A 13,552-nucleotide genomic window follows, 5' to 3' on the forward strand; every position below is an offset into this window, starting at 1 on the left:
GAGGGTGCTCAGGCCATGGGGGGAGCTGCAGAGGCTCTAGGGGAGCCAACAGGATGGAGGGACAGGGGTTGGGAGGCCAGTGTAGCACGAGTGGAGTGAGCCAAGAGCAGGCCTGGAACTGAGCCTGGGAGGGAGGTGGGCACCGGGTCAGGCAGGGCCTCTCAGACGGCACAGACTCTGACGTTGGCTCTGAGGAGGCTGGAACCAGGTGGGGCAGGCTCCAGCGCTGAGGGGACAACAGGCTGCGGGTGCTCATGGTGAGCCGGGGAGATGGGGCATACCGGGTGGGAGGCTAGTCTGGGGGAATACTTCTTGACAAAGCTTCACAGACGTAAAAAATATCTATCTATCTTTTAACAAATCTAAAAGATTCCCTATCAGTTTCTCACACCCTCACCTGGATATCCAAACAAGGGTTTGGGCAAGGACATTCCTCAGAAGCCCCCAGGCTGCCACTGCTCTCCCTGTCACCTCCTCTGTGCTCGTGTTTGGAGCTGGTCACCTTAGTAAAGGTGTCTCCTTGACCCAGGCCGAGCAGGACTCAGAGGTGGCTGGAAGGAAGGAACCAGGAACCCGAGCCACAAAGGTGACTGAGGTTCTCTTGTAACTTCTGGGGGTTTCCTGAGCAGAGCCCTGCAGTGAAGCTCGTCCCACTTTACTTCCTGGGTCTTTCCAGCCCTGAAAGCATTCCCAACACTTGTTGGAAAGAAGAGAAGACACAGTGGGCCTGGGTGCCCAGCGATGGGGACAACATTCTCAACACGGGTGTTAAGATTTCACACACCCTGGGCAATACCCTGAGGGATTTAGCCCCCAGGAAAAAAAAAAAAAAAAAAAAGGGTCTAGCCAACCGGCCAAATTCTCAGCCTCCCAAGCAGTCGGTGACTTAGGAAGGGTGTTTGTTTTCCTGTGAGCATTTTGGACTGAGATAAAAAGTGATAAGTATCTGACTGAATTTCATCTTTTCCTGAAACAGGAAGAAAGCAGAGGACAGAAAGCAAATATTTATTGAATACCTATTTCTGAGCCTGGTTCTCTAAATGCCTTTACTCAATGAATCCTATTATAAACTCCATTGTACAGCTAAAAAAAGAGACTCAAAGACCAAATACATGTCCCAAAGTTACCACTTAATAAGAAAAAAGTGTCGTGATCTGTATCCTTGTTTACCGACTCCAGAGCCCAAACTGTCTACACCTGATTTTTATCTAAGCCCGTCCCCTGGATCAGAACATAGTTCGGGATTAATGCTGGGGTAATTCACACAGAAGAGAAGTCCCACACTTTTGGGAAACAATGATTAAACATTCAGCAGCGTAATAAGATCACATGGAAGGGTGTTGTGCTGACCCCAACAGCAGAAAAGTAGGGCTAGGCCGGGACAGGGTGGTTGTGTTTTATACCGGTCTTTGCAAACTCAGAGCATCCCTCGGGCCCTGAGGGGAGACTGGAGAAGGGACAGTGTGTGGTGAAGGTGTGGAAGAGAGCTGTCCCTATGGCCACTGATCCACAGCCTCATGTGGTAAGCATGATAGGGTTCAGTCCAACACGATGAGCCTCAGGCTCCTGCTGCTAGCAGGGTGCAAAAGTGACTCTGGGGTCAGACAGGTGCTGCCTAAGATAATCTCATGGCCTCTCAGGATTCCTGAGCTTTACAGAGTAAATTCACTAAAGGGCAGCCCCAGGCCCCTGACATCCAGCACAGCCGCCTCACTGGGCAATGAGGATGTTAAGCTGGAATGTACACAGTCAGGGTTCAAAGAGAATTTGTTGGATTTTGTAGTTGAGTTAACACCAGGTAACGTGGACTAAGCTGTCACAGAAAGACTGGAACTCAAAGTCCCCGCTCGTCTGCCAAGCCTGAAGCATAGCTCTTTACTTGTATCCCTTCACTCCGGCACCACCCCTCCCAATAGGACCTGTGTCCTGACCCTGAAGATTAGGTGCTCTGACAAGGTTAAATGTTTCCCCGAGGTCAGCTGTGGGGTCCCTAACTGCAAAGTCCCTGCGCAAGGGTGCCTCCCCAGCAAACTCATTTCCTCTCTGTGCATGCAGAGGGCAGCAGGCATCAAGGCCCCACGTGAGAGCTGGCAAAAGCACAGGTGGCCAAGCTTTGGGGGCTCAGTGTCCTTCTTTACTTTAGTCTTTGCATTGGCATGTGCCCTGCTTTTTGGAGTGGGACAACTAAGAAGTTATAAAATATGCTTTTTTTTAGCTGCTTCACTAAAAGTAATTATTCATTCTCTTCTTAAATGAAGCAAGGACTTTGGTTTTAGAATGGCTCTAATTCAAGCAATTTTAACAGGACTGTTCAAAAGCCAATGCTGAAGGTAAAAAATCTTGCTTTGATCCACCTGCTTCCTGACTTTTTAAACCCAATCAATCCTATCACCATGAGGTTTTTGAAAGGTAAGTGGGTGTCATCCGTGGATCTTAGAGACCCCTCTTTCCTTGCTGACTCCAGAGTGGAATGCAGGCAAACAACAAAGCATTCCATGCAGCCAAAATCAAGCCGGGCTGAAGGAGTGATGTCAACTCCAGAGTCACTTGAGGTGTGATATAAACGGAGGTTGTCAGATGGAACCAGTGGCCCAGGCTTGGGAACAAATGAGCTGGTCAAATGCACATGCAAAGGAAATGTCAGGCAAGCAGCGTGGGCAAGAGGAAATAGGAACAGAGCTGGAGAGTCACGACTCGTCACCCATGTCCTACAGAGGCTTTGTTTGAAGACATTTAGAGGTAAGAGCTGTAGATAGAACAGGGGCTCAGTAGGGGCGTCAATCCAAGCAGACGGGCAAAAGTGGGTGCTCCCAGAAAGGTTATGTGAACAGGGCAGGGGAGGGATGTCACAGCACAATTTTCGGTGGGCATCGTGTGCAGGGGTTTTTAACTCTCCATATTAATCCACAGGATTCAAGAAAAAAAGTCCTTGGAAAACACTCTGAGATAATGCACTTCCTGCCTGGCTTCCCATGGGAACAGCCACATTACCTAGCCAGGGACCCTCCCAGACCCTCACGTGCTGGGTGCCTTTGCAACTCAAATGCCATCTCTCTAGAAGCCTTCATAGCCACAGATCCCTCAATAGCAATGTCCGCTCATACCCTAGACACAGTCGTTGTACCCCCAACCCAGTTCCAAGTAAGAATGATACCAACCACAGAATGAGCCTAGAAAACCTGAGTTTTAATTTTCCCCATGAGGACCACTTACTGCTTCTTCTGAAATGCCAGACACCAAGGGCTACCACTAAATGTTTTGGAACCTTTACTAAATGTCTGCTCCAGCTCCCAGGTGACCAGGGTTGTTGTCTGAGGCTGACTCTGGGACACTTGACTTGCTCCTGCCTGCCTCTGCCACTACACGTGAGGCTCCGGAGGGCAGCAGGTCTGTTTGTGACCTCTGGGTGTGGTACAGTGCCCAGCAGAGCTGGAGGCCAGTACATCCTGTTGGGGAGAGGACAAATGCCTCTCTGTCCTCTTGTCTGATGGGCTCTGGTCTTAGAGCCCTGGAGCTGAGTGTCCCAGGCAGAGGCCTGTAGAACAGAGCAGGTTATGGCGTTGGTGGGGAAGGCAGACCTCTGCTCATGCCAGCTGAAGCTGTGTGCTCCACGGCTCTGCGGTGGTCATTGCAAGGTAAGCTCTCCCAGCTCAAAGCGCCTCCTCTGACAAAATTCTTTGAGGAAGGCTCTGTCTGTTCCTGGAGCAGGCTGAGCTCAGAGAAGCCTGAAGCCATCACAGAGTCTGTCTGCCTTCTTAGCAAGAGCCCAACCAGAACTCGAGAGGGGTCCCTGTTCTTGGTCACAAGTGACAGCACAGAGTGTCACACACCCCCGGCATGTTCTTCTCTCAGGGGAGGTTCTCCGGAGTCCCCTGGGCAGAGAAGTGAGCAAAGTCGGGGCTCTGACATTGCACTCCAGGCAGACTGTCACTCTAGGCTGCAGACTGAGGGAAAGACAGAGAAGAGGAGGAGGGAGGGGGAGAGAGGCAAGGGGGACAGGTCTGGCTGCAGCTGCCTGGGGAGCCGCACCAGCCAGATGACAATTGGAATTAGCATCAGAACACCTTGATGAAAGGAAGGTAGAAAAGAGTTGAATCCGTGAATGAAAAATAGATTATTCACTGTCAGTCAGAACAATGGAACAAGACACAAATAGCAGCCAAGTGCAGGACATGCCAATTTTGCTCGGAAATGGTGTGCGCGGTACTCCAGTGGCCCTCCAGAGAGCCCAGCAGCACGGCCAAGTTCGGCAGATGTGGGGAGAAGGAGCAGATGTGGGGAGAGGGAGAATAACAATGGCCTCTCCGAAGTAGGAAGGACGCAGGCTCTAAGCCGGAGATTTAGAGTTCTAGCTCTGTTACTTACAACCACACATGCAAACGTGAGGCAGGGGGGAGGGGGGACCAGGACAGACAGGAGACAGAAGATGGAAGGTGCAAGGAGAGGCCCGAGCCACCAGCTGCTGGTAAGCCTCTTGGAGCTCAGGTTACAACATGAGGAAGACAGTCAAGATCAAGCTTGCCCATGTCGGTAAAGCTATCAAGGGCAACTGTGGCTACTACTACTGGGTAGGGGCTCCAGAGGCCCGACCTTGCCCAGCACCAGGAGGAGGGTGTGTGAGTGAAAACAAGGAAGGGGAACACCACAGAATGGAACTTGTCAGTTGTAGTTGGCAACGGACCATCAAGGCTTACAGGACCATCCTCTCTGCTCTCTCTGCACTTTACAGTCACAGAGGCCTGGGATGGCCAGAAACCAGGCCCCTTGGCATCTCACTGGGCTCTGCTGGGACAGTTCTGCAGCCAAACACTATTCAGTCTGTCAGCCCCTGGGTCCCTCTCTGCAAGACTGATCTGTCCCTATGCGCACATGTCTGTCCCTTCTGGTGTTGTTGCAGAGGACAGGGCTGAGGCACACTGGCTTCTGGGCCCTACCGCCACTTCCCTGTGAGCTAAAGGGGTCCCTGCAGCAGCCTTCCCTGATGGGCCCCCTCTCCCAGGGTCTGCCAGTCCTGGAGATACTTCACTCCTCTGGACCTGAGTCACCACAGAGACACTGTGACTCAGGTGACGGAGGGTCCTGCATCTGTCACCCAGTGAGTGTCCTGGCAGCTCTCCGGGGAACTGTGTGTCAGGCTGTGTACCATGTCCTTCCATTCAACAAAAACTCAGCAAGTAGGAAACGGCTCTCCCTACTTACTGAGGCCCAACAGGGAGGAGCTTGGCCACTCTGGAAGGAGCCAGGATTCCAATGGGCAGGTTAAGTGGGAATCATGGGGTGTGGGTGGCAATGTTCACAGGGGCCCCCCTTACCTTGGTAAAGGTCAGACAGTCCTTGTCCTGGTCTCTGTCCTTCATCTCGAAATCATAAAGTGCTTTGCCCTGGGGCGGGGTCTGCGGCAAGGGCCGAACGCACTGGATGTAGCTGGCAGGCAGGAAGCCGTGAGCACCATGCAGCTCCCCATGGTACCAGTGCTCATCCACTCTGCGCCGCAGAATGATGATGTCGCCCTTGCTGAACTTGAGGTCGCCAGGTTCTTTCCCCTCGTAACTGTAGAGCGCCTTCCCATAGGGAAGCTGGGAGAGAGTCTGAAAGCAAAACATAGCATCACGTTACTCAACATGGCCTTCCTCCTGCCCCATTAGATCAGTCTGGGATGGGGGGGCTCCTGTACCGTGAGGGCATATACAGAATATTCCAGAGTAGTAAGCACTTCAAAAGAACAGGCACCCAATATGGGGATACTCAAGCCCATGGCCCTACTGAGACAAACCAGTCCCCATAATGGCAGCCACCCCCCGCCCCAAACAGAATATGTGAGAGGGGGGCCAAGTGTGGTCCTGGACTGTCCACAGGAATCAACTCATTCTGCTGAAAAGGACTCTGGAATAGAAGCTAAATTATTGCCCTTTATAGATGAGGGAACTGAGGCATAGAAAAAAAGAAGGTAACTGGCCCAAGGCCTACCCCACCCACCTCCCCCTGCCACAAGGATAGCAGAATCCCTACCCAGGTAGATTGGCTCTGATATTTTCATCCACTACTCTGTGTTAAATTGTCCTCCATTCTGTGCTATTTCTAGCTGCCAAACTTCCAACAATTATTGTCCAAAAACGTTTTCCTGACTTCATCTCCAAACCTTCACAGCAACTCAGACACATGTCAAGGGGGTTCTCAGGTCAAAGGGAAAGACCCACATGTACCATGGGACCTTCCCACTCCCACCCTCACAACCAAGGGCATATACTCGTGATGTCCAGCCCAGAGGGATAGTCTGGCCATGGAAGGTGGAGGCCACCCCTAGGACATGGGTCCTCAATGCACTAGGAGTTCTAAGAAGTGGTCCCTGGCTATCACAACACAACCCCCCCCCACCCATACACACACCAATGACACCAATGACAAATGATGCACATATCAGTTTAGTCCAGAAGTACAATTTCAAGACGATAAAATAGTATCCTCTCAATGTCATGGGACATCCTTGCCATCCTGTCAAAGATTGGCCAACCTTTCTTAAAGTGATCTGCCATCTTGGGTCTCAAATGGTGAGCAACTAGTTCTGAAACCAACACAGAGTTCGTGGCAATCTTCTGCTTTTCTGCAATAAGGAGTCTGTTGAACCACCCCGAGACTTGGCGTCACCATCCTCTTCCCAGCTCCTAACCTAACCGGACCTGTCTCATAAAGACCAGTGGCTGCTTGGGTTTCTATTCCTCTTCCATATGGGTGGTCGATACCCAAGGAAACTCTGCCAGAGGCCAAATCTCTGCCAGAGGAAAACCCACCACTGCCCCTGCGGCAATACCCAACAATTTCCTTGACAGAAGCTGCATTTTCTTACCAGGGCTGTTTGTGCCAAAGCTTTCTTTAGTATTTGAATCAATCAATAGAACCACAGAAGCCTGCAGCAGTAGTACATCGAAAAGCACTTTGTAGGGGACTTAATAGCATGTTGGCAACTCAATCACTCTGCATTTCTGTTTCAGCAATGTCAAATGACAGCAGTTAAGAGAGAACCTGCTGGCAAATTGACAAACAGCTACCACTAACCAATTAAGTAGTAACACCAGAGGAGTTTTTCGTAGCAGAACTCAATGAGGAAGAAAAAAAATCAGTTTGTTTCCCATAATACTCATCCTGGCTAGCTTTGTACCACGAGCACAACAGCCTATAACAGGCCCTGATTTCAGAGGGCTGAGGCAAAGGGCTGATTTGCAGCACAAGGACTGTGATCAGAAAAGAATGGAAGGGGTTGTCGGCTGTGAATCACCTGAAGAAGGACACACAAAAGCCCAGCCAGCCCCTGGCTCAGGGGTTCTCAGGCAGGGATCATTGTGTCCCCCAGGGACACTTTTGTTTGTCACAGCTGGGAGATGGGATGCCACTGGCATCTAAAGGATAGAAGCCGGGGTGCTGCTAATCTTCCTGCAATACACAGGGCAGCCCCCACAGCAAAGGACGGCCCCACCCAGAACATTAATAGGGCCAAGGCTGAGAAACCCTGCCCTAGCCTGTGAGGTTAAATTTACAAAAAGACTGCGTAGCTTTCTTGTTCTATTTGAACTTAGTCTATCACAACTTTAGAAGTTAAATGTAACACTGACTTCCATGATGGAAGTCTTTTCACTACTCAGCACATGGAGAAGCTGAGACACCCATCAAGATAAGAGGCGTTAGAGGGACTGTAAGGCAAGAACTCGCTGTCCAACTCGAAAATGGGCTTCAGCTCCATGCGCAGAAGATCCCGTTTCCTTTCACCGCAGACCAAGCGGGCAGCGCTCAAAAGCAATGTTTGGAGACCCACAGACACTTGAGGTTGCTGGTAGATTTGCTGCTCTTCATAACAAAGGAGAGCAGGAAAGGCTGGATTGGCACTTGTGCTCTGTGCACCCTTGCACGCAATTTGCACATTCACACCTCCCCCTTCTCCCCAAGGAGCCAGTAGCGGGGTCACTGGCATTCCTGCTCTGGCCCGCCTGCTCCCAGCTCTCCCAGCTCAGCTGACACAGATGCCACTCACCAGTATCCCTCCTGGGCACCTTGTGCAATCCTGGCCTCCACCTGCCCGGGATGCAGCAAAGAGCCTGGGTGTAGTGACAAGGAAGTGAGGCCCTTACCAGCAGGAGGGCAGCTCTGGGACTGGTGATCTGGAGTAATGTGTCCCCCAGTTCCTGCGAGGCACGTACTGCTGATGTTTAGGGGACCTGGACTTTCCAAGGCTCTCCAGAATGGGCCTGGCCCCACCCATGTGGGCAACATGGCTCCTGGCCTGGTCAGCCCAACTCCTTCCATGACCCCAACTCTATCTGCCTCTATCTGTGCTTCCAATTTCCCTTCCAAGTGGTAGACTTGGTTTCAATCTGATCGCGTGTTCAACTTCTTGATCTGGATGTCTCACGACTGTCCTGAAAGCCTCCAACCCCTGCATTCCTCACCTGGGCCAGGGAACACTCACCCACCACCAAGCACATGCCCATGGTGATCCCTATGCCCACTCTCTCCCTCCACCTTAGCACTCACCCTCAAGTCCTCCTGCCCCCATGGGTCAGCAGGCGCTCAGAGAAATACTAGGCCTGCTCTGACCGCCCATGGCCAGGCCCTTCCTCTCTCCCTCCAACACTGCTGCAAACTTCCACCAGTGAGCCCTCAGGCCCCGCAGCCCACTGTGAGGCTGGATGCCCCAACACAGCGCAGATCTACCTGCTGGGGCTCTGGAGCTTTCCATGGCTACTGACCACCCTTGGGGACGGGCATGGCATCAGGACGTCCCCACATGGCCTCAGCCCAGCTTCCAGCTCCCGCTCCCAACGCTCTTCCCCACCGCCCGTGCCAGCCACAGGGGCAGCACCTCGTTCACAGAGAGCAAGTGCTTCTGGATCCCCTGGGGCTTGCTTACTACCTTGGCCCATCTCACTTCCTCCCAAACCCGGCAGCAGCAGGCTGTGTTCTCCAAGTTCTGAGCCTGTACCCCATTACACCCCTACCGCACTAGCATCTCTCAACCCAAGCCCTGGGACAGGAATGTCCAGAACATGGTAGCTGTCCTGGGCATGTTTGTTCATTCAGCTGGGCTTAGTTTACTCCTGAGACAGAGCCTGGGTAGGGCTGGAGGTGGGCAAAGTCACAAATGACAGATTGGACATGACACCCCTTGTCAACCAGCATGCCTCACAGAGATCCAGGACAAGGGTGCCAGTCCCACTGCACATGGAGGAGCAAAAGAGTAGCTGCAGCAGAAGCCAGACAGGAGTGCCCTGCAAGCACGGTGGCCCGGCCGGGCCAACCATCCTGTGGCTCTGAGGTCAGATCACTGGGCTCAGAGCACACAGCATAGCCTTGCTGGCCCAGCTACGGTCTGGTGAGGCAGCCATCCTCCGTTCTGTGCCTGTAGGTGGGCAAGGACAGGGCAAGTGGAGAGAGAGAGCCATGGAGAAGGGAAGGGGGAGAGGGAGGGAGCCCAGCCCACCTGAGCATTCCCACCCCAGACTGCCAAGATCAGCACCTTAAGGAGCAAAACTGAGATGCAGAACATAGTTTTGAGGGCAATAATGAAAGTCAGGGACAATGCCAAGAGGTGGCTTATTGGGGGTGCGGGGGTGGGCAGATGGGGTAGAGCTGTCGGAAACTGGTTCTCGCTGTTAGGAAATGTTCTGAAATGGGGGCTCTCAGGCCTCCAAGGCACCTGTCATCTTCAAAGCCCTTTGTAAGATTAACTAATTAGTCCATGACAGGGCCTGACCCTCCCAGCCCCCAAGAAACTGACCGGGTTTCCATGCCGCCATTACCTCTCGGCCTGCAGACTGCTCCATAGAACCCCTCAACCACGTGTGCTCTCTTCTGGAGGAATCCTATTCAAACACAGCCACTGAGCCGCCATTCTATGGGCTCAAGACATTAAGGAAAAGAAATAAAAGGAAAAGGGAAATACATCTGGGATGCCTACAGGATAATTTACACCAGCCACCCCTGCAAGGCATTAATAATAATTAAAACTTATAATGTCAATTTCATGGCTCATTACTCAGATGTAGCACACAAATCTTGCTGTGGGCTTAATGCCCTACCCCGTGGAGACATGGGTGCTCACGCACACACAGCAGCAGCATCTCCATCTTTTATGGAGATCACCGCGGCAGCAGGCTTTGACAAATGTGCCTCCATTACACTATGCCCGCTGACAGGCTCTAAGTCACAAGGGCTTCCCTGGGAGCGGGGCATGTTGGGGAGGGCGACGGGGGCAAGGCCAGGTCTCACTCCTTCAGATCCCCCAGCAAGCTCAGGTGAACCGTGTGGACAAAGAACTCGCCCATGTTTTAGGCTCTGAGGACTCAACCTGTCTCCCTTACTCAGAGCTTCCCAGGCAACCCTTTAGAGTGGCACAGCTTCTAACTGCATGTTACCAATGGAGGGCCCCCCTGGTCCATCAGCTCCATGAGGACAGATAACATGCCTATTTTTTGTTCGGTGTTGCATCCCTGACACCTGGCCTGACGTAGATCCATGCTCACAATATCTCTTGAATGAATGAACATAGGGACCAGTCAAACCAACCCTCCAGGATTGCACCTGGGCTAAGAGCTTCCCCTGCACATTGTTTTTTTCCAGGATGTGAGGTTCAGGGTCCACACAGCCCAAAAGCTTATTGCTAAGAGTTGCTGGGCCTGGATAAATGGGGACAATCCCAGTGATTACTTGAGGAGGGGGGCATGACAATCTGAGGAACCAGGCTGAGCAAACGCACAGAGTTGGACACACGTGGGTCTGCCTCCCACAGACATGGCAGAGCTGATGGTCACAGAATAAACACACCCTGGCACATTCCAGGGACGGTGAGCAGGCTGCAGATGGGAGACAGCCTAACCGCAAACATGCCAAGCCTGCAGGGCCTATGAAGGTGGCAGAGACAGGTAACAGTCCCCCGATACCCACCTGCTCTTGCTTCTTGCCAGTGAGAATATTCCAGGTTTCAACTGGGGGTCAAGGTCACCCAGCTAAATACCTTCTTTCCCAGCCTTGCTTGCAGGTAGCCGTGGCCACGTGTCATAACTCTAGTCATTTAGTGCACGTGACTTGTGCAATTCTGGACCCCCATTTATAATGACATTGGTAAGGAAATCCTAATTCCTGATTCTCCCTCCCACAGCCTGAATGGCGGGGGACAGGGGGAGGTGAGCCAGCTCCTGCCACTCCAAGATCCCCCTCTGAGCAAAGGCAGGAGGATCCTGCTCCTTGACTGACTATGTAGAACAGATCCCAGGACTGTGACGTGGGGAGAAGACACTTCACCTTACTCCAGCTGCCATACTTGGGGATGTTCTCACCAGAGTGCGGCCTGTATCCCAAGTAGGTCAGAGGCTCTGTGGTGTGACTTACCATCTCCCCAGCCTGTAAGTGGTTTTCATTGTGGAGGTTACCATTCGCATATTTCCTGCTAGGATGGTACTGTGAGCGCGAACCCTCTCAGGCTTAGAATTGCTTGAAAAGCCACGATGTCATGCGCTAAGTGAAGCAGTGAAACAGAACATCCCCTCCCTCTAGTTTACATGTCACATCTCTGATAGAGATGTCACTACATCATACATCAACTAGGACGTTCCCAGGTTTTAGTTCTACAGCTCTTCAAGCGCCTTCTTCCATTTTTCTCATTAAAAGCTTCCCATCAGGTGCTGGATTTTTGTTCGGTTCACTCCTCTGTTCTGAGGATTTTATTTTCTTTCCAGTATTTGCATACATGTGCTTCCAAGAATTTACGGAACAACATGATGTGCCAGACCCTGCAGTAGGCTATGGGGAGTAAGCCTATTCAGAGGGTCACCAACCAGGGTAACAAAAGAGAAATGCACATTTGGCCCCCAACACATGTGGGGTGAGGACAACACTAAGCCGGTACCCTGTGATGCAGGCGTAAGCCATCTACACCAAGAGTGGCCATTAGCCACTCTGTTGAGCACAAGTTTTGTGTTTCAGCAAGATCTGTGAGGATTAATAAGAAATTGTACATTTTTCTTTTTTTCTTCCTTTTTCCTTTACTTCTCCTGGATCTTGCCAAAGGCCCTCTTCTCAAGTTTGCCTGCTGTTCTATGCACTTTGGCAGGCAGTTCGCTGATGTTAGTGGTAATGTTAGGGCTTAACTTCTCAGTCTGAGCTGCTAGGAGAGTGAGATTTAAGGAAACCCATGTTCTGCCTTAGAGACATCTGGTGACTTTGGGCTGGATGGAGTCATTTGTATGTAGAAGGTGTAAAGCCCTTTGGGTTCTCCAGATGAATGGTTCTATATAAGCAATACCACGATTATGCCACAGAAGGAATGTGGTTTTTTGAACCTCCTCTCAAATTAGCTGATACATCTCTGTAATAAAATCATCATGGCATCAGAAATAAAACTTTTTCGAAGCAACACACTCCTCTTCAAAGAGTTTATGCTTTAAAAAACTCCAGTCACCCTTCCAAGGGTGTGAAGCCACTTTCTAAGCCACTTGCCTATATGACCCTGGAAAGAGGAGAGACACCAGGATCCAATGAAGTCCGGCAGAGAGAAGGAAGGGTCCAAAATTAAGGTCTTCTGGAAGCTGAGTCTCAGAAAAAGTGGCTCCTAACAAGGACATAGCTCAGTTAGGAGGGTTTTTTTCTCCCTATTTGGGGAGCTTTAGAGCCAACATTAATGGAAATATTGAGAGTGACAATTATTCTGGGGAAAGTACACGTGCACACGCATGTGCACACACACACGGACATGCTCACAGGCCTGGCCTTGATTTAGCATTCACACAGATGAGGGTCGCAGGCAGTCAGTTTGCTCCCATGCGATAGAGAGCCCTCATGTGTGACGATCAGATCTCTAGCATGCTCCTCCTTGTTGTCAGGGAACATGCAGGCTCATTCCCACTGGGGCCAGGAGCTCACTTTTTACTATCCACATGAAGAAGAACAAAGGGGACCCTCACAGTCACTGAAACAAAGTGGGCCTCTGCTGACGCCAGCACAAGACCACGGCTGAGGCCAGCTGGACTGACTCATGGGGTGACAGCTTCTTGTCCCCCGTCAGTACAGGCTGGGGGAGGGGAGCATGTGTGCTTGTGTGTGCCATCCCTCCCTCGGAGACCTGTGCGGTTCTTCAATGCCAGAGCAGCTTCTCACTGAACACAAGTGCATTTCTGGGCACCAGCTCCATCAAACTCGCTGGTTTTACAGTTTCCACAGCAACACTACAATGGGTTCCATTCTGGTCAAACAACGGCTTCACTAAGTTCTGTTTCACCAGCAATCTATTTCTGGTTTATAAAGACAAAGATGCTCTGGGAGAAGCTTCTCTGAAATGCTTGCTTTGTCCAGCTCCAGCTGATCTGTAGGCCACGGCAGGGATGAGGGGGAGCATTACACTTTACCATGTGTTTCAGCCCTCCTGACCTTGCCCCTCAGAGGGCCTTGGACACATAGTGACTGAGCAGTCACCACACGGGGCCCTGGCTTGCCTTTTCACTCTCCTTCTGAGAAGGGAAGGGAGCAGCTCAACAGTCAAGGTCAAGAATGAAAACCAGAAAGTTCTATG

General features: G+C 51.5%; 1 protein-coding gene across 2 annotated transcripts in view; it reads right to left on the reverse strand.

The window, feature by feature from the left end:
- Positions 1 to 13,552, reverse strand: part of SH3RF3 (SH3 domain containing ring finger 3) — a 361,494-nt gene that overhangs the window by 142,592 nt on the left and 205,350 nt on the right. For both annotated transcript variants that reach the window (XM_059134271.1, XM_059134270.1), the window contains exon 2: positions 5,313 to 5,588. In XM_059134271.1, coding sequence (XP_058990254.1) covers positions 5,313 to 5,588 — 276 coding nt within the window. The remainder of the gene's footprint in view (positions 1 to 5,312; positions 5,589 to 13,552) is intronic.

The sequence above is a fragment of the Mustela lutreola genome, chromosome 9, assembly GCF_030435805.1.
Source record: "Mustela lutreola isolate mMusLut2 chromosome 9, mMusLut2.pri, whole genome shotgun sequence".
In the NCBI taxonomy this organism is placed as follows: domain Eukaryota; kingdom Metazoa; phylum Chordata; class Mammalia; order Carnivora; family Mustelidae; genus Mustela; species Mustela lutreola.